The sequence below is a fragment of the Polypterus senegalus genome, chromosome 10 (genome assembly GCF_016835505.1).
Source record: "Polypterus senegalus isolate Bchr_013 chromosome 10, ASM1683550v1, whole genome shotgun sequence".
NCBI classification, from domain to species: domain Eukaryota; kingdom Metazoa; phylum Chordata; class Cladistia; order Polypteriformes; family Polypteridae; genus Polypterus; species Polypterus senegalus.
The window spans coordinates 168,958,647-168,978,734 of record NC_053163.1 but is presented as its reverse complement, the minus strand read 5'-3'; the positions used below and the strand labels follow the sequence as shown (position 1 = coordinate 168,978,734).

General features: G+C 44.9%; 1 protein-coding gene across 16 annotated transcripts in view; it reads right to left on the bottom strand.

The window, feature by feature from the left end:
• Nucleotides 1–20,088, bottom strand: part of LOC120538023 (potassium voltage-gated channel subfamily KQT member 2) — a 131,760-nt gene extending 111,672 nt beyond the window's left edge. For 7 of the 16 annotated variants that reach the window (XM_039767399.1, XM_039767400.1, XM_039767394.1 and 4 more), the window contains exon 1: nucleotides 19,437–20,081. In XM_039767399.1, coding sequence (XP_039623333.1) covers nucleotides 19,437–19,732 — 296 coding nt within the window. In that variant the 5' untranslated portion in view covers nucleotides 19,733–20,081. Of the gene's footprint in view, nucleotides 1–19,436 lie in introns of all 16 variants that reach the window. The other 9 variants (XM_039767388.1, XM_039767390.1, XM_039767392.1 and 6 more) reach the window with 3 other exon arrangements.

Here is a 20,088-nt window from a genome sequence, read left to right as displayed (position 1 = left end):
TAAAATGTATTGTACTTGCCATTCCAACAGATGGCACATCTCAAACATTTATTGTAACAATGCTTTACTATAAATGATTGATGTACCATCTTTTGGAATGACAAATGTAGCCTTCAGCATTAATGTTTGTGGCACATTTTGTAATGCATGTAGTAATAAAATGTATTGCACTTGCCATTCCAACAGATGGCCCATTGCAAACATTTCTTATATATAAACGTCTACGCATGGAAGTGTGTGTGTCTGTCTGTCCGGCCCGGAAGCGAGAGGTGGAGTCGGTGTAAAGGCTCCACCTCTGAGGAAATAGAAACTCACTTAACCGCTAATACACATGTAATGCAGAAGCAAGGCAAGCATGTCGGCAAAACAAAACCTCATAGGAGAGAGATACCCAGAGTAGTTCCTTTCAATTACCTGACATCTTTACATTTCAGTTTTCTTTCTGATGATGTTAACAGCTAGTATAGTAATAAAATGATCTACTACAAACATTTGATGTGCCATCTGTTGGAATGTCAAATGCAATGCATATGCCTCTGTTTTATGACATTTGGTATGGGATGCATAAAAGCAGTGTTAATGATTGTGATGCACCATCTGTTGGAATGACAGAGACATAGCAACTAGTAGGACACACAGATACCAAGAAACTTGTCCTTCTATTAATGTGAATGGTTCCCTCTCACATTGAGTGACCCCAGACTACAGTCTGCAACTGAAACATAATGTGAGGATGGTTAGCACTGCCACCTCACAGATTTCACTGAAACACCCAAATATTTTGACTTTTGCACGTTGATGCCATGTTCGAGTGAGTTTTCCTCATTCACAAAGACGTGCAAGTTATGTTAGCCGTTGAGTCTGTGTGTTCCCTGGCTGTTTTCGGCTTTGTGCCCAATGCTGCCAGGATATTCTCTGGCACTTCTGTTTCTAATTTAAATGAAATCACTCCGAGATTGTCACCTTAAATGTAATGGTGCAGCGATGCCAGTCAGAGTGAGAGGTGCTGCATAAACCCGATTGACAGCAAACTCCCCTGCTGTCCAACGGCATGCGCTGTTTAAACTGGAGAACCATGAGGGTCGGTGTGGTCTGGCTTTTCCAGGGCAGGTGGTGATGATGAGGAGAGGCCTGTGTGAGGAGGACCTCTGGGTGGATCACATCAGCTTGATGGAGCAGCTGAAGTATTTCATGGGGCAGAGTGAATGAGGAGGTGGACGTCTGGAGCCTCACTGACAAGGTGTCACAAATAGATGGGCACAAGTCGGCAGGTGTGCGACTGAAGAACAGACTGGTGGTCACCAGCAGTGTCTGCGCAGAGGGGACAGTGTGAGGTGAGGGGCAGGTGGTGTGTTTGTTGTGCCGGGTGGATTTCCTAATGGCCTCTGACAGTGACGCTGGGGGGCTTGCTTAGACACTTGTAAATGTCATGAAGTCACATGTGAGACAAAATAACAAATCACCCAAAGCTGTGAAACTAAACTCCAAATAAGAAACGCACAAGAGCATCCTTTTTATCAATTACTAAAAGTACCTCATTTAATTGTATTTCATTCCGCATGATCGCATTTTAAAAAGACGGCATAGTCTCATGCTCAGCGGGAAGCAGCACTCGTCCGCTTCACTGCACTAAAAGCAAAAGAAATTCAGGGATTAAATCCGCCATTGGCATTAACAGTACACTTCACTCAGAAGGAAACTCTCCACACATTCTTGGCTGTTTGCTTTTTGCTAAGTGACAAATAATTCAGTTTGATTCGAAGGTTCAGGAAAAAAAAAACACACACACACACACACACACATATGGAAGAAAGAAAAGTGTGAGAAACTGGCAAATGACAAATGCGTCATCTGTTGGAAAGGCAAATGCAATACATTTTATTACTACATGCATTACAAAATACATTCCAACAGATGGTGCACTGTAAATATTAACCCTGAGGTCAACATTGATTATTTAGATTTTAGCACAGCTGGTTAGGATATAACTCTGTAGCAGCCAGCAAACTGAAGCAGTTCTTAGTCTTATGGGGCAAAATATCCGCAGAAAAGGGCACTTGGAGACAAAGTGGAGCCACTTGATCGACATCAGTGTTAATGTTTGCAGTGCATCATCTATTGGAATGTATTTTGTAATGCATGTAGTAATAATGTTATTCCAACAGATGGCACATCACAAACAGTTTGTAGTAATAAAACGCATTTCATTTAGTATTCCAAGACCACTGGATTAATGTTTGAAGTGCATCATCTATTGGGATGTATTTTGTAATGCATGTAGTAATAAAATGCATTGCATTTGTCATTCCAACAGATGACGCATCACAAACATTTGTGTAAATCAAATCCATTACACAAGTGTTTCTGATGCTCCATCTGTTGGAATGACAAATGCAATGCATATGCCTCTGTTATATGACATTTGGTATGGGATGCATAAAAGCACTTGTTATTTATTTATTGTCACAGACACTTTATCATATTGCATTGTATTATATTAGTCAAAGTCCCCAGTTATGCCTGGTTATATTTGCATAATGGGTTAAGGTAAGAAAGCTGTTTAGCACATGCAAGGAAGAATTTCACTCTACTGTTTACGCATGACAATACTGACACAATAATCATATAATTGGGTGTGGTTGCTCATAATTCAGTACTGGAATAAGAACATAATATATAATTTTGAGTAAACATTTTAAAATATAATACAATATATACATTTACAGAAGAGCAGCTTTAATAATAATAATGCATTTTTTTTATTAATGCCTTTGTGTGCTAAAAACTGTGACCAAAGTGCAGATGTCTGCTAAATCCTACCAAGAGTAGATCTCGCTGTCAAGTGCATTTCTGATTCTACACTCGGAGAGCAGTAGCAATTAAACAGAGGCAGGCCAAGGAGCCGCAGGCCACGAGTGACCCCTCATTAAGAGATCAGAGTGCTGCTCCAGAGGACGTCAGCAGAAAGGGCTGCACTTCACGGCAAAGGCACAAGTGTGGCTGTGGTGACCGATTTGATCTTTCATTAAAGTGGACTGAAGGCATTGGAGCATTTCTTAGAGTGTGGGTGTGAATCTGGTCCTGTCTGAGTAATGTCTCAAAATATTTGTACCATTACCAGTGAACCGACTCTGCTGCTTCCACTTGGCCACTCCTGGTCCGATACGGCTGGGTGAGAATAACAAACCACAGGGGCACTTGACATTTGGACCGGACAAGGAGACTAAAATGGTGAAGAAGACTAACAGATGTCAACACCGAGAAGTCAGAAATGGCAGGAGTCGAGGTCAGAAACTCAGCTGAAGGTCAGTAATACATCTCAGTAGAGAGAGGCAGAATATTAAATAGAGTGGACCGGAAGAAGAGACGTTGACAGAACAACAAGCTAAAAGTCAACACCACAAAGTCAATCCTATCCTCTACCAAAGCCCCCCGATCCAAAGTTGCAGTCAAGAGTTCTTAGAGAGATTTGTTGTTAACACTTTTGCTATCTATCTATTATATAGTGCCTTTCACATCTATCTGTTATATTGGGCCTTTCACATCTGTCTATCTATCTATCTATCTAACATTATATAGTGTCTTTCCTGTCTTTCTGCATACCATGTAATGCCTGTCATCATCACCCATTTACCATACTGACTCTTTCCTATCTGTCTATCACAGGCTGCCTTTTGTCACCCGAGCCCCTTTCAGGTGGCACCCCTCACAGTTACACATCCTCACTTGGAGCTCCCAGATGTAAACTCAAGTTGCTTGACTCAGAGTGCAGACTACAGCCATCTTAACCAGTCAGACTACACCATAACAGCCCCCCATATCCCCCCACCTCCCCCAAAACCGGTGGCCATTCAGGCTTCAAACTGCAAGGTCATCGTCTTATCACAATCCACTGTGTTGTTCCTTACCTAGCTGTCTATCACAGACTGCCTTTTGTCACCAGTGCCCCTTTCGGGTGGCACCCCCCCTGAGTTGCACATCCTCGCCTGGATGTGAATTTCCGGTTGCACAGACTACAGCCAGCTTTGCCAGTCTTGCTAAACCAGAACAAGCCCCTCTCTGGTAGCCATGTGGGCTTTTAACTTCTTTTCACAGCAGATGTTCTCCATTTCAGCCGTGCTGCACCCAGGGCTGGTGCCCTAATCTCACTGCCATCAAGTAGTCAAGACAGCACAAGTTATCAGCAACCGCTGGTGGGCATTCTGGAGTTATAATGGAGCAGTGCCTTACTGCTCCATTATGTGTGTCCATGCCCAGTTTCAGTGATGAGACATTAAGGACTGGCTAACAATTCTACAGACAGGATGCCAGTCCTACACAGGGCACACGCTGAGCACCATCACTCACCCCAGATCATTTAGAGTCGCCGGTCAGCCCAAAGAAAGCAAGAACACACACACGGGGAAAACACCCAAACTTAACATAGACGCCATACTGAGAGCAAGACCCCTGGACTTGGGCACCCAGTTCGTACCACTGTGCCCCCCACCTTAACAGAGGTAGGTGTACATTAATTTTGTAAAGTTTCTCACTATTTGCTTTAATAAAAGTAAGGGCAAGAAATGGCATACAATTGATAAGAAGAAATGCCTTGGGACAGTGACAGTTAAGAAGATTAATTCTAATGAATCAGCCGGGCACATTATAAAGCAGGTGGCACGCTGGTTTTGGAAGTGGCCTCACAGTTCCCAGACCCGGGTTCAAATCCTGGCTTGGCCTCTGTCAAGTCTGAACATCCACGCGTGTTTTCTTTGCTGTCTAGTCCAGGGTTGGTCCCTACTAAATCTGCTCATGCCCTTCTTCCAGAAACAGAAAGTGGAGAAACCAAAGATGGGCTCCTCGAGTTTATCAAAATGAAGAACTGCATTGACTGAACTCATCAAGCGGGCTCCCCATATGAGCGGCCTGTGTGGAGTGGGCCCGATGCCAGGGGGATGACATCACAGATGGCACACCAAAGCTGAACGCCACCCTACAGCCCCCAATGCTAGTAGTGGGAAGTTCCAGGCCGCCTTCCGCCGTAATGCCGCTCACTTTCACCAGCCGACAATCTGCTGAGGCCAACTCGTCTCCGCTCCACTTACATACAATTAGCAGCCCGTCTGCGAGGCCGCCCACCAGGCCGGCGAGTGAGATGTGATGAAGGCTCAGATGGCAGGGTGGAAGAGCGGCCTGGCGCCTTCCCATCATGCACCTGTTCCGAATCGAGTTGGAAAGACCCCCCAAACACTGCAACACCCACCGCCCCCACAACTCTAGCCGCACTGCTTCAAGGACATCCCTGGCATTTCAGAGCTCGGGCGCCAAGCAAACAGCTGCGTTCAGTTTGCATCTTCTTTGCTGTGACGTCCATGACATCTCTCTGCATCTCCTTCTGCTACAGAGGGTCTCACTGCAGCAGTTGATTTCACGAGCACCCAAGGAGAGCTCACACCGCCAATACTGTAAGTGTGCTCCCTGCCCGTCGCATGACACGAGTCGAGGGCAGTCGTGACACTCAAATACAAGTACACTCTCGTGTTGTGAAGGAGAATTTCCCTGAACAAATGTAAATGAAGTCACGCCTCCAAGCCCAGGCAATGCCAGTTCAAATTTTGGGACCATCAGAATTGAGTGCACCCTGGTGGTGACTGGCTTCATAAAGCTGCCTCCTGCACCAGAGAGAATAAGGCTGGCACCATGAGAATCCTCCATGGTACTTCCTTTTAAACTGCCCTTCCTTTAAGAATTCCTTCATTGGGCACCAGTGTGTAGTTTTTCTTTCCACAGAGCCCTTTTCCCATCACTTTATGCCCAACACATCTTTGTTTCATAATATTTACCCAGTTACTAACTGGTAGTGCCCATTGAGTCCAAATCGGAAGCATATGTGCTGGAGCCCATCCAGGCAGCATTAGGCACAACCAGTTCATTCCAGAGCCCCCTCATTCATGCTAGTGCCAGCCTGCCCTGTAAACCGGGGTACCCAGCAGAAACCCTGCGCTACCCGGAGGTGCACCATGCCACCCAAATTCATACAACATATGCACTCTTCATTGTGAGGCTGCTTATTTCTAACTAATTAAACAGTGGATGTCAAAAAAAAGGAAATAAATGAAAATTTTTAATCAACAGGCACAGGGTCACTTTACTAGTGGTGGCATGGTGGTGCAGCAGTTAGTACTACTGCCACACAGGGACACGGGTTCAAGTCCTAAGTGCCAAGTCTTGTCATTTTTTAGAGGTCAGGTTAGTGCAGTCTCTGCTGGGGGCGCGGACGTCATGTGTCATGAAAATTAGGGCGTCCTGATTCTCACATTTCTGAGACATTAGGGTGGCCCAATGCCATTTAACCCTTTACAGTAGTAAATCCTATTCAGGAGACTAGGGAGTGTGCCAACTTTGCCAAAGCATTTGACCCAGGAACCCGCATTGGGCCGGGCAAAACTCAACAATAATTTAACAAAGGAGTCTGTTTTTATGCAAAACTGTGAAAATGAGTTGGGCCCAATGCCATTTTCACCCTTTACGGTGCCCATTACACTTCACAGTAAATCCTATTCAGGACACTAGGGAGTGTGCCAGCTTTACCAGTCCATTTCATCCAGGTTCCCTCGTTGGGCAGGGGGCGCTGTTGCTAACTCTGTTTGTCTTCACTTTCCTCCACAGTGCTGAGAAGTCGCCCAATGAGTAGGACTGACTCCGCCCCCTTCTGGTCCAGCCGCTGTAGAGTCCCAGAAAGGAGGCGTCAATTTTTGTGGAATGAGCCCACCACAGGACTGAGCTCGGATACAACAGCCGTCCAAAGCCTGCGGAAAGTTGTGTTTTGCGTGCCACTTGGCGTCTGGTTTCTCTTTTAAGTTTTTCACAGAATTTAACATCCCAACGTTTCTTTTGCCTGCGGCGATTCCCTCGACTGATGACACTGTGCAGGCCCGTCATGTGAAATACGTATTTGTTTCAAATAAAAGGTCGACCTTATTATGCAAATTCATGTATATGTTGCAGTGAACGCCAAGCTTCGTGAATCCATCGCTGACTTGAGCCTCGTCCCAGAAACATCAGAATGGACGGCCACCTCAAGTCTACAGCGAACGGTGACCATGCTGAGTAACACGAGGACAGATTACACCTTGAATGAACAGCAGGCTATGTGGCACTGAGTGTGGGGGGCTGCAGTGTGTGAGGGGAGGTGGAAACAAGTAGGCGATGCCTCCTGCTGGAGGAGAATATTGACGGTGATGGGCTGCACACGCTGAGGGTGGGACTCGTTACTGGAATCTGAAACATAGAGAGGGACGTGTGAAAACTGAAGCGCTGTGAAGCTAACGAAGCTTCTTTCTAATTGTGCAGGATAAGACGGTCCAACGCGCCTGCGATAGCGACATCTAGTGGTTTACAGAAATCAGAACAGCTGTGAGCTCGAGGCGGCCAATGGCCCAAGTACCCCTCGCTGAGACTTGTGGCTAAACGTGGGTCTCGTTAGGCCTGTTTATAGATGAGGTGAATTTCATTGTCAGTCTTGGTGCACAGACCCTCAAAAGTTGCTAAACATAAAGCACTGCACACAGTGGAGGGACAGTTGTGGCAAGTGACGCTACCCACACCTACACAATCCAACAGCAATTGTCCGATGCCCAGAGAATCATGATGAGAAATCACCCAGATGCTGGGAAGAGATGAAAGTTAGCACGGGGAGATTCTGAAACTCAAAGTATGTCATGTAGTGCCACCCACCATGGTATGACTAGGAGTCCTGAGGCATTTACCTCCCATAAAGACCTTTCAAAAAATGACAACTAGAGGGGGACATACTGATAAACCCCGGAAAGATAAACAGGAAAACACAAAATGCTCTGTCACACAGTGAATCTCCTTGGAGCACAACAAGGAATTGCCCTAAAACACGGAGGCAAACAAAGTCGCAAAACACAATCCAAATGGAAAAGTCAAAACCAGAGCAAAGGTTCAAAACTCCAGTAAACAAAAGCACAAGGCACAAAGAAACACAACTCACCCATCACCAGAGAGCATTCACAATCAACAGCCAGGGAATGTGGGAGGCTCTCCAGATTTGTGGGCAGTGATTGGCAGGTGGCCCCACCCCTTGGGGAACCACCCACAAAACACAGAGAACATAACCCAGGCTGCTTACAAAAAGTAACCTTAATATAACTCAAAGAATCCAAAATGAACATAACAGACCTAAACCCTGAGTTTGAACCCCAACCAGAGTTAACACACGGAATGCTTGAACTACAAAGTCACCATGCGGTCTGTGTGCCACCATGTCTGCAGCTGCCCGTGCCTGTGTATAAACGGGTCTTAAAACATTGAACTCTGTCCATAAGCCACGGAAAATGAAACGTTTAGCTCCACCCACAATCCACAGTGAGTTAAAGTGTAACTCTTCCCACAATCCATGGTGAGTTAAGTTTAACTCCTGTCCACAATCAACAGTGAATTAAAAGTCTCCCGTCCACAATCAACAGTGAATTAAGAGTAACTCCACCCACAATCCACAGTGAGTTAAAAGTGTGACTCCACCCACAATCCACAGTGAGTTAAAAGTGTGACTCCACCCACAATCCACAGTGAGTTAAATGTTTAACTCCACCCCACAATCCACATGTGCCACGCCCCATTCTGCACACTGTTAGCAACAGTTGCCAGGCAGTTTGTAAGCGCGATATGCCTGGTGACACTGTGGTTGTGCTTTGGGTTTCAGGACAGTTACATGACTCATAAAAGGATGATGTTGAGTAAACCACATTACATAAACGTGCAATTTTCATCACGAGTTCAGATTACATATTTCGTGTCTAGCATGGAGGACCCAAACACATGACATCAATGAATTGCAGGCAGAGTTAAAATGTTTAACCTCACTGACATTTAGACACGCCCCATTCCACACAAGTCCTTGTTGATTGCATAGTTTCAATCAGACAGGCGCGTTTTATAATGCACCATGTGTTGGAATGACAAAAGCAATGCATAAGCCTCTGTTGTAAGCCATTAGATATGAGATTCGTAAAAGCAGTGTTAATGTTTGTGATGCACCATCTGTAGGAATAACAGAGACATAGCAATCAAACGAACATTCATGCTTTTATTAAGGTGGATTGTGGAAATGATGATTTGAGGTGTTCTCTGTGAATTCTTGTGTGTTCACTACATAGTTTATATTTTATTTATTATTGTATTTTTCAGAGCGAGCCCTGTTGGTTTAAAGCACTTCAGCTGTTATTAATGAAAGGGGTTTATCATATTTGTTTACTAAGGTTCTCAAAGTGTTCCAGCTCAAACCGGAACACTTCCGGTGATAAACAAAGATGGTGAGAGAGTCTGCCTCTGGTGGGCACTTCCAGTTATTACAGTACCACAGCTTGGTAGCCCCCCCAAGGAAACACGCCAACAGTACAGTGGCACTGTGGGTTTCGTTATAAGGTGTCCGCCTAGAAGGTCTCCCAATTCGGTGGTCCCTTTTGCGTGAAAGCCAGATTTGGGGAGCAGCCCTGAATAGTTTATTGGTGCGTAGCGGTCACGTGCCCGCTGTGCCATCTTTCCTCTGGTGTATGGAGGAACATATCAGACAAAAATGGAATAAACAAACGCTCAGATAACTAAATGTGAAACGTGATAATGCTTTGTGAAAATGAGGTTAGTAGGATCTGAACGGCCTGTTCTCCTCACGGTGCAGTCATCACAGTGCGATGGCAGGAATATTTCTGACAAAATTAAATAAAGAAATACGCAAAAAAATAAAAGGGAATACAAACACAATGAAATGTGGGAACAAATACAGAATTGAGATATGCTTTTTGTTGATCATTCCTTCACATGTGATGCCACACACAAGATGCACCACGCAAAGAAATGAAAGGAATGGCATTTTCACCTGTCTGGCCTGAGAGGGCGGGCTCTAGTGAGTACTGCGTTTTGATTGGTGAATCACTGGTAGGGTGCACATAAATCTCCGGCGTCTATAGGCAGACATTGACTGCGGTGGGTTGGCACCCTGCCCAGGATTGGTTCCTGCCTTGTGCCCTGTGTTGGCTGGGATTGGATCCAGCAGACCCCTGTGACCCTGTGTTCAGATTCAGCGGGTTGGAAAATGGATGGATGGACTTCCAAGAGGATGAGAAACTCGGGGTGTCTCGAACTGCAGATGCTTTCATTTCGGCTGATGTGTTCTTACACGGACGCACACGGTCACGACTTTGAGCACGCGCTTTGCTTCCCTTGAGAATCCTCTGTTAGTGTGTTCTGATTGGTGTACGATCGTCGTTGTGACTGTGCACATCCATGGCGGGTTTAAAGGCAAGAAACAGTTGTCCAGAACTCCCCCGCAAAGTGGCGACTCTAATTCAAGAAGGTTGTTTATTTAAGCAGTCTTACATTTTTGTAGGTCTATAAAGTCATTATTGTCACCTGCACGGTGGACATTTGTCCTTATGTGTGCTAATCAACATGTTGCCATTCCCCTCTGACATAATTGGGGGCTCGTCACATATGAGCGTTTAAAGGAGGCCATCAAGGCTCCTACAAGGCAAGCGATTCCACCCTCAGGCGAGAGGGGGTGCTGTTGCTAACTTCTCTTCCATCCACAGTTCTAAAGGACAAAGTCCAGGAGATGCCTGACCTCAGTTCCAGAATGGCCCAGAAGTCTTGTCATCCCTTCCAGGAGAATTTCTGCGCAATCAGACTACTCGCAGGAAGTGGTCATCCATTCCAGGACCTAACGGCAACAGAGGCAGAGCTCCAGTAACACAGCTGACCGAGGCAGTCTTGAGGTAAGCGATACCGCTCCGGGATGAGAGGGGGCGCCGTCGCTCAGGGTATCTTGTCTTTCTCTCACGGCATCGAGAAGGCAAGGACACAAACTCAACGGTAACATGCAGAGCGGGCTCTGTCCCTTTCCAGTCAGGATGCCCAAGAACATGGCGTCCCACCCACAACCGGGACTCGGTAACATAGGATCTTCTCCTGTGTGAGATCTGAGATCGAGAGACGAGAGCGGAGAACTCGGTCTCGATGTCTTTTTCGTGGTGCCTTTCGGCAGCCTTTTGCTATAATTAAATGGGGCTACCGGGTTGGTAACACAGCGGTTTTTACATCTTCACTCTTTGTTCCCTACCAAGTATCACGGCACTTATTTCATATCTTTTGTTTATCCATTAAACGGGGTCACCGAGCAGGTACCCCCAACTCTTAGAGAACGTAACACAACTATCTGTCTCCCTTAAGCTGACATCGCATCACACAACTCCTGGTCACACTTAATGGACTGCAGTCTCGTCCCATTAAGGATGTCGGATGACGCAAACAGAAACCCCGGAGGGTCTCAGATTCCACGACCGCATGGTGACTTTGCTTCACAGGGTTTCACATTCCCAGCATATTGTGAGCTTGTCCAATAATAATAATAATAATATTAATAATAATAATAATATGCTGTCTGACCGCACAGAGGCTTTACAGGTACAGCGAGTTCAGACGTCATTTTGGACCCTTTATGTTCTTGTCACTTGATTGCACACCATGCACATACTAAACGTCTTCCTCACTAGTTGTCACTCGATGACCAGAGCCTGTGTGCTCAGGATGAAGAGGGCAGACACGGCAGGGCGCCCACTCGGAGTCTCAGGACAGGCAGCAGAATCGGCGCTCAGATGGTACAATGAGGGTCCAGCCAGGGGCACCTTTTACTTTTATTACAATTATTATTATTATTATTATTATTATTGCCACGCTTATTTTAACTTCACCTGTTTGCTGTCTGGTACAAATCTTGTAATCGATATTTAACCCACTTCCTATTCTCCAAATGACTTGAAATTTTACACACTTACTCACTTCTGATGACAATACACAAATCAATAATCAGTGTCACAAATTGATCAACCAATCCATGTTAATTAAGAAATGAAATTTTCATATGAAGAATAGTTCAAGATTTCACCAATAGATGGCGCTAGTAACGGATAGAAATATCCTTTTTGCATCTTGTATGAAGATGTGTGCATATAAACGTCAAAGGAAGTGTTAAAATATTGATTACAAAATGATACTAAAACAAACCCAAGACTAAAAAGTTGAAAATAATATATCTATATAAATCCTTTTTAAAAACCACACTTATATTAAGTTAAAAAGTGTACTAAAATGTAAAAAATAAGTCAGTTATTGCCCAACCCGCTATATCCTAACACAGGTGGCCCAACACTTCCTCTGTGACCAGTGTAGCCCCTTGGTCAACAACAGCAACATATATGCTAGGGGGTTCGCCCCCTGCTCACTTCGCTTGCCAACAACACAAAGGGCCTGCACTACACACCAGCCACTCCGTGTCTCTGCTGCTCGTGTTGTGCAGAGGGGGGCTGAACGCACCCCAAGGAGACGCAGTCCTCCTCTGAAACCCCCTCTTAAACGGTGATACAACGGGAAACAAGTACAGTTTTTTGTTTTTTGTTTTTTACCTCCTCTTTGCTCGATCAGCTGCTGCTGTGCCGTGTGATCTGCATCTCGCGCGGCGCTTCAAGCATTTAAAAGCCTGAACAGCAGCTGTCCTACTCTTTGTCTTTTATTTCCGGCCCCAGGCCTGATTGAATCTCTTGGCACAAAGTCTTGTCTCGCGAGACTGGAGTTCTTGATATTTTTTTAGTTTAGAATTTAGAAATGGAATAAGAATCTGAAAATCTAACAACATCACGTTAAACTTCATAGGTTTTAAAATAAGTCTGATTTAAAGGGTGACAAAAAAGTGACATAAAATCGTTGCACTTTTAGTCTTCGGATTTTATGTATAGAGTAGATTTGTATACTGTGTGCATACTGTACAGTCAAACTTGGTCTAAATGAGCTCACTTATAACGATTTCTCGGTTATAATGAAACAAATTTATTTTTGGACTTTCTTAAAAATAGTATATTGTACTTCATGTATGCTTCCATTATGGGCTAAGTGTATATTTATTTCAATAAATCATTGTTACTTTAGTAGACTGAGTTAGTTTTTGTCACATTCGCATTTCCCGGTTATAGCGAATTCAACTTAAAACGAGCAAATAGTGTCGGCCCCGTCAAACTCACGATAACCGAGTTTGACTGTATGTGTGTATATAGAGATAGAGAGAGAGAGAATTTAATTAGCTTCTGTAAAATAAAAGCAGGCAGACTTTAAGAAACATTAATAAACATCATAACTTTTTTGTAATTTCAAAGTTTTAAACGTGTTATTGAGAGATTTATGTTGTTATTTATTGAGCCTCAATATCGCAGATTTGATTTGGGATGTGATGTCAATATGTGGTTGGGACGCGGCCACTTTTGGTGGGTTGTCTCCCCCCCGAACTCTGCCTTGAGTAACCCGAGGGAGTTCGTTCCTTCCTTCCTTCCTTCCTCCCTCCCTCCCTCAGGTGGCGCGTTCAGATTGAGAAGGAACACGGAGCCGTCTGACTTGAATCTGATGTTACGTTTGACACATCAAAGCCATTGGATCTTTTCGTTTGAGGACGTCACTTACGGGGGCTGCTGAGTGGGTGGCTTTCCCACCACAGCAGAAGGGGAGTGGCTTACGGTGGGTGCCAATTTTGGTTTTTGTTTTTTTCCCTCCCCAGAGATGTTTCTGGAGTGTTTCTTGGAGAGAAAAGTGAAAATGAACACCGACGTGTATTCGGATAAACGTTTCTCGTGATCTGTCACTAAATACTTGCAGGAGCCACTGGGACTTCAAATGGCTGGAGGGAAACTAAACACCAGGGAGTTCGTGACTGAAACTGCTAGACTTGGCAAAATAAAGGGTGAGGAAAGTGGGCTACTTAAATGAAATATGTGAAGACCCCTAGAGCATTAGAAACGCTTTGACAAGAGCAGGCCATTCAGCTCAGCAAAGATCACCAATCCTGCTCACCTAATTTCTCCCAAATTTCTCAATGTCTTAAAAGTCCTACTGCCTACCAAACCCCCTGGTCATTTATTCCAAGTGAAGAGTGGGCTACCTGAGGGATTCCTCCCCTTTTAAAAATGTGCTGGAAGTCAACGCAGCAGGAGGACCTCAGGCAGGTTCTTCACAGTCGTGCCATAGAGGAACCATTGCAGTTCTCAAAAGAGCCATCCATGTGAAGGTTCCAGAAAGAACCTCCGGTCCACGACAGGCTCCATAATGAACAGATGATAACAGATTTGTGAAGTACCGGTGGGTCTGATTTTTAAAAAGCCTCCGCCCGTGTTATTGTGTGCTGTAGAGGTTCCGGTTTTCTTGATCTGTGGCTCCCTGCCTACCAGACACTTGAGATTTCTGTCATGTTAGAACTTTTCCAAAGACCCGATTTGATAAGTGAAGAAGGCCTTCCCAGAATAAACCACCCAACCCAGTAAAGAGCCAAGAAAGAACCAGTCATTTTAAAAGTTTTGGGGGTCCTATAAGGAAGATCTAGAAAGATTTGGAGGATCTGAACTCATAGTGGCAGAAATCAGACGAGGGAGAAGAAAAGGGCCATGGAGTGTTGGGTTTGGTGTGGAGACCCACGTGGCCAGCCACCCAAACCGAACGCAGACTTCCCAATGGGTTTAAATATAAGAAATATATACATGTAATAAATAAATAAATAACGCTAATGGCCCCAAACCATCATCCTTTCATTCTGGATGTGAGGGCAGCACCACAGCACCCCCTCGCCGTATCAACCTAAAATGATTTGTGCGCGGCAGGAGATTTTGAGGCGGCCAGGAACTCATTGGACTTCCATGCCTTTTGTTCCCTCGACATCTGCAGAGCATTGTTGTTTATTCTATGCAGAACTTAAAGCAACAAAATATTAAGAATTAAATTATTCAAAAATGATGGCTGAGGCTAAAGATGGAAATCTACCAAGTGTGGCTGTGACTCAAAACTGCCAATATGTGTGAGGTTCAAAAATGGTGCTGGTAATGAAAGAAAGACAGACAGATAGATAGATATGGTACTGTAGAAGACAGACAGACAGACAGATGTGAAAACACAATATAGCTGGTAGAGAAGGGCACTGTGAGATAGATAGATAGATAGATAGATAGATAGATAGATAGATAGATAGATAGATAGATAGATAGATATTAAAAGCACTATATAATAGATAGATAGATATGGAAGGCGCTATATACTAGATAGTTGGTGAAGTAGATATGGAAGGTACTATATAATAGATGGATAAGTGAATTTGAAAATTACCACACAACAGGTAAATTAAGAATACAGTATATAACAAATATATATATAGATAGATATAAAAGGCACTATATAATAGATATGGAAGATGCTATATAATAGATAGTGGACATGAAAGGCACTGTGTTATTGATGTGAAAGGCCCTAGATCATAGTTATATAGATATGAAGGACATTTTATGATAGATATGAACACAATATAATAGATGTACATGTAACAAGACGCTGTATAATATATAGATAAATGAATAGAAAGTAAATACACAGCAGATATGAAGACACTATAACAAACATCCATCCATTATCCAACCCACCATATCCTAACTACAGGGTCACGGGGGTCTGCTGGAGCCAATCCCAGCCAACACAGGGCACAAGGCAGGAAACAAATCCCAGGCAGGACGCCAGCCCACCGCAGTATAACAAATATATGGAGATACGGTATATATATATATATATATATATATATATATAGGTGCTTAATAATACCGGGTGGTCCAGATCTAATTATGCAGATCCAGATCGTCAGGATGACTTTGATTTATGTGAGGACAATTCCAGTTCGGCGCAAAGACGATTCTTCATGTCGTCAGTTCGCACACTTCTCGATGGTCCAGGATTTTTCGGGTGATTTTCTAATGTAGCAAACTTAATAAGATATAGCATAATGGAAATTGTATAATTAGATCTGGACCACCCTATAGATATGAAAGATGTTATATAATAGATGGATAATAGACATGAAAGGCACTATATCATACATATGGAAGGCACTATATCATAGATTAATAGCTAAAAAGATATGGAAGGCCCTGTATAATAGATAAATAGACAGATGTGGAAGACACCATATAAAATTAGATATATAAAGTACTGTCCAAGACAGACAGAAGAGTTTCAAAGTTAACTTTATTATTCAGTAATCAAGTAGTCACCTACGGAACAAAGAGAGAACGGAAAGTGGAGAGGAGGAAATCGTTTTAAGTAAGAAGAGGAGACCATGCACCTTGCATGTAAAGTAAAAGGAAAACATCAGATTAAAGGATGGATCCCGAGTTGAAGCCCTAAGCTCTGCTGTCTCGTGCCAGAGAGAAGACGCAAAGTGCGGGGCTAACAAATAAAAGACAAACTGAAAAATAAAAACGCGCTCCGTTTCTGAAGGCCCGTGTGCATCAGAGCAGGTCGGCCTCACAAGTCGCTGACAGATAAGGCAGTGCAGACAGAGGCGGTGTGAAGACGCGACTTCAAAAACTGAAGAGGAAAGCCAAAGCAGCTGGCTGGACAGACGGGCTGCCGGTGCAGATGGGATCGGATTCGGTATCCGGCGTAGGACAGTAAAGCGAAAGCCGAAGTTGTTGATTCTTAATCTCCATAAGTGGGTTTGAATTGATTGACAAAGCAGTGAGATTAAAAACGTTAATTAAGGATGAGAGAAAATGACGCGAGGTAAGCAGAAGCGCGTTATTGATGCCTGTTTGCATTTTGCAATATTCTAATGGTGTCTGAAAGTACAGTAAACATTTTAGGACTAATTGTTGACTATGAACTATTCCCCGATCTCTCTTTTGGCCTGAAGGAAGCAACCTGTCACAAAAATGTAGATTCATCCCAAACTTTCAGCTCACGTCGGCTGGAGCCTTTCCTGGAGTCCATCTTGCGCAAGGCTGGACGCAACCCAAGGCAGGACTGCCAGTCAGTCAACGGCGAGGCGCCCGGAATGAAATTCACAGAGCTAATGGAGGTATGAGTGCGGACTCCACACTGATCCTGGAGTTGTAAGACAGTCGGATTAATCACTGCGCCATCGCGCTGCTCAAGTGTAAATTTAACATTCACTCTTCAAGACAAATGCCAAAGCGGTTCTTCAGGGCGATGCCGTAAGGGAACCATTTTTAGTTTCTCTTAAAAAGAACCGTCCACATGAAAGTTCCAGGAAAGAACCTTAATATATTTAAATTCGTAACAGACTATATAACTAACAATAAATTAATGATAACAGATTTGTGAAATACCAGTGGGACTTCTGCTTCAGACAGTCACAGGCGCATTTCGGGTTTTCATGCTTTTGTGATTTACTTATTTGGCTGACGTCTTTATCCCATCAGCCTTATAACATTTAAGATATTACATTTCTTTACATATCTTATAAAAACTGGAGCACAGGCCGCTGAAGTGCTTTGCTCAGGGTCGCACACCTCCGGAATTTGAAGCCACAACCTCAGGATTTTAAGTCCAAGGCCATCACCACTACGCCACCCCATCCTGCCTGCACGTTCAAAATGTCCACTTTGTTCGCATACGAGACACCTTTGCAAAACCCAAAGACGCCATCCGGGAGCGAAATAATTTTTTGGTCATCAGAGGAAGTCCCATTAAAGAACCGTTCGTTGCACGAGTGTTATCGAAAGCGAGCGGCTCAAATCCTTGTGCTATGAGGCAACGAGACTCATCGCTGCGCCACCGCACTGCCCGAGTTTAAGGTCGGGTAGGTAGCTTTCCCTTCATTACTAAAGGAGAGGCAGATGTTTTTGGAGCCTTTTGTATAGGAAAGTGAGAAAATAAAAAACAATGGTTTCAGGATAAATTCTTCTCGAGATCTGTGACAAAATGCTAGGAGAGGTTGCAGGCGCCACTAAGACACCAAATGGTAGGACTAAAACTAAACCGGTGGCAGGTAGTGGCCGATACTGCTAGCAATTTAGGGACGGACTAACAAGGGTGGGACGCGGGCTAATGGAATGCAATATATGGAGACACCACTTTAGAAAGATTGTGACAAGAATACGCCGAACAACCGGTTACGTTTCTTTTGTTCTTCCATTTGGGGCACAAACAGATGAAGTAACCTGCTCAGAGTCACACGATGTCAGTGCCGGAATCCGAACCCACAACCCCAAAGCCTTCACCTCTACGCCACCCGGCCTTCCTGTACATTCAAGACTTCCGTTGTGTCCACCGATTAGGCGAAACCCCACGACACCCTCACAGGACGAAACCATTTTAACTTTGGGTTGGTAAAATCTATTAACGCCCAGGACTTTTGTCTAACCCGATTATCACAAGATGGCTCGATAGAAATAAAACTTTTGATAACTACCGTATTCTATGCTGAGCCGTTCAGGCACATTACATTTGGAGTAACGATCATGCTGGCTGTTATATTAAATTAGGCCGGAATTACTCGATTCATTTGCACGAACACATTACACGTAATTGAATGAATTTAATTCGGTGGTTTTTTTTTGTTTTGTTCAGCTGCCTTCGTGCGCGGCCGACTTTACTGTAAGGAGTTCAATCACAAGGCGATCGTCTGACTTGGATGGAGAAAACGACGGACAGCCGCACATGCCGTGGCTTTTCTCTGTTATCCCCCTCTTTATCCTTTTATTATTTTATTGTTCTCTGGAAGGCTCTTTCTTGTTATCCTGCAACTTCAGCACGCGGAGCTGTCCAGCAGTACTGCCTCCTGAAGGCGCAGCAGCAGCCGCTGCCGCCGCGCAGACTCGCAGCCGTCTAAAGGCGAGAATTCCCGGCGAGAGGCCACGGAGTTTGGGCGTGACGACGACGAGCAAATACGCAGTCTTCGGGGGGCCATCGGGAGAAACGGGAAACATTTCAGAATCCCTGCACAGTCAACACCCGTTTCCACCCGTTTTGAGTTATGATTGATCCCTTAATTGTGTCGACGATTTTCATTTTTTTTTAAAACATCAACGCAATGTAATACCCCGATTCTAGAAATTTCGCTAATTTCCAATCAAATGTTCACTTTTTATTTGTGCGTCGTAATGTGTAGCCGCACCGTCAATAGCGCCACGCGTATCCCGATAATTTAATGCACAGTCTATTTGCTGAAAGCCCACCACAATCACCTATTAAAAAATGTATACAGTGCGTAAGCCCTTCCATCGACCACCCCCTCCAACCCCCGCCCATAAACACACACACACACACACAATCTTTTGCCTCGAAGCTCCGTGCGATTCATAAATTCTTAATGCTGCCACATTGCACAATCTGAGCAGCCTTTGTCTTACACACAATGGCCATCAACTTCTGCCTCCCTTCAGGTCATCCTACCAAAAATGAACATCGCGACCTTCTCTTAAAGTTGCCGCTGATGTGCACAATTGCTGTCACCTGCACCCCGCGAAGTCACACACATGTAGGATGCGTGACCGTCACAGGCAGGTACAATGCGTGGCACGCGCGCTATACGTTAAGGGTAGCGGACGACCGTTACTTACACATATGCGTGATAGATGAACGCCCAGCCTCTCGGTCTCTCCAAGACGTTGTAGAGGAAATTTTGCAGTTTTCTGTAAAAGGCATTCCTCTTGGGAGGCTTTCCGGGGCCGGAGATGCTGGTGCGCGGCTTGCTGAGGATACTACCGCGTTTGGTGGCATCTGAGCCGGTGATAAGCAGCGCCCCGTCTCGACTGGTGTCTGGAGCCCCGGGGTCCAAGCCGACGAAGCCGACTTTGAGTTTCTTCTCCCCGGCGGGCCCGGGGTAGACGCCGCCGTTGCGGGATTTTTGCACCATGGTCAAATCCTACCGTCATAGGGAAAGATTCGGGAGAAAGCGAACCCTTTGCCGGGTACGAGCATCTCAAGGCTGGCAGTGCAGGGGACGCGGCGCGGAGTGCAGTCTCGTCGCCTGCCGCCGCTGTTGCTTGGAAGCCAATTGAAACGTACGCAGGAATCTGCAACGAGTCCAATTCCCTACCTCCTCTCCTTCCGGCCACCTGATTCACCATCAACCCTGGCAGCGATTTGGGAGCGCACGGTGATTTATATTAGAGAAAGGAAGCGAAGGGCAGCGCGCGCTGTAGCAGACGGACTGCGCCCTACGGAGGAGCCTGGAGGGAACTGGGAGCTTCGGGAGCGCGCGACGGCTTG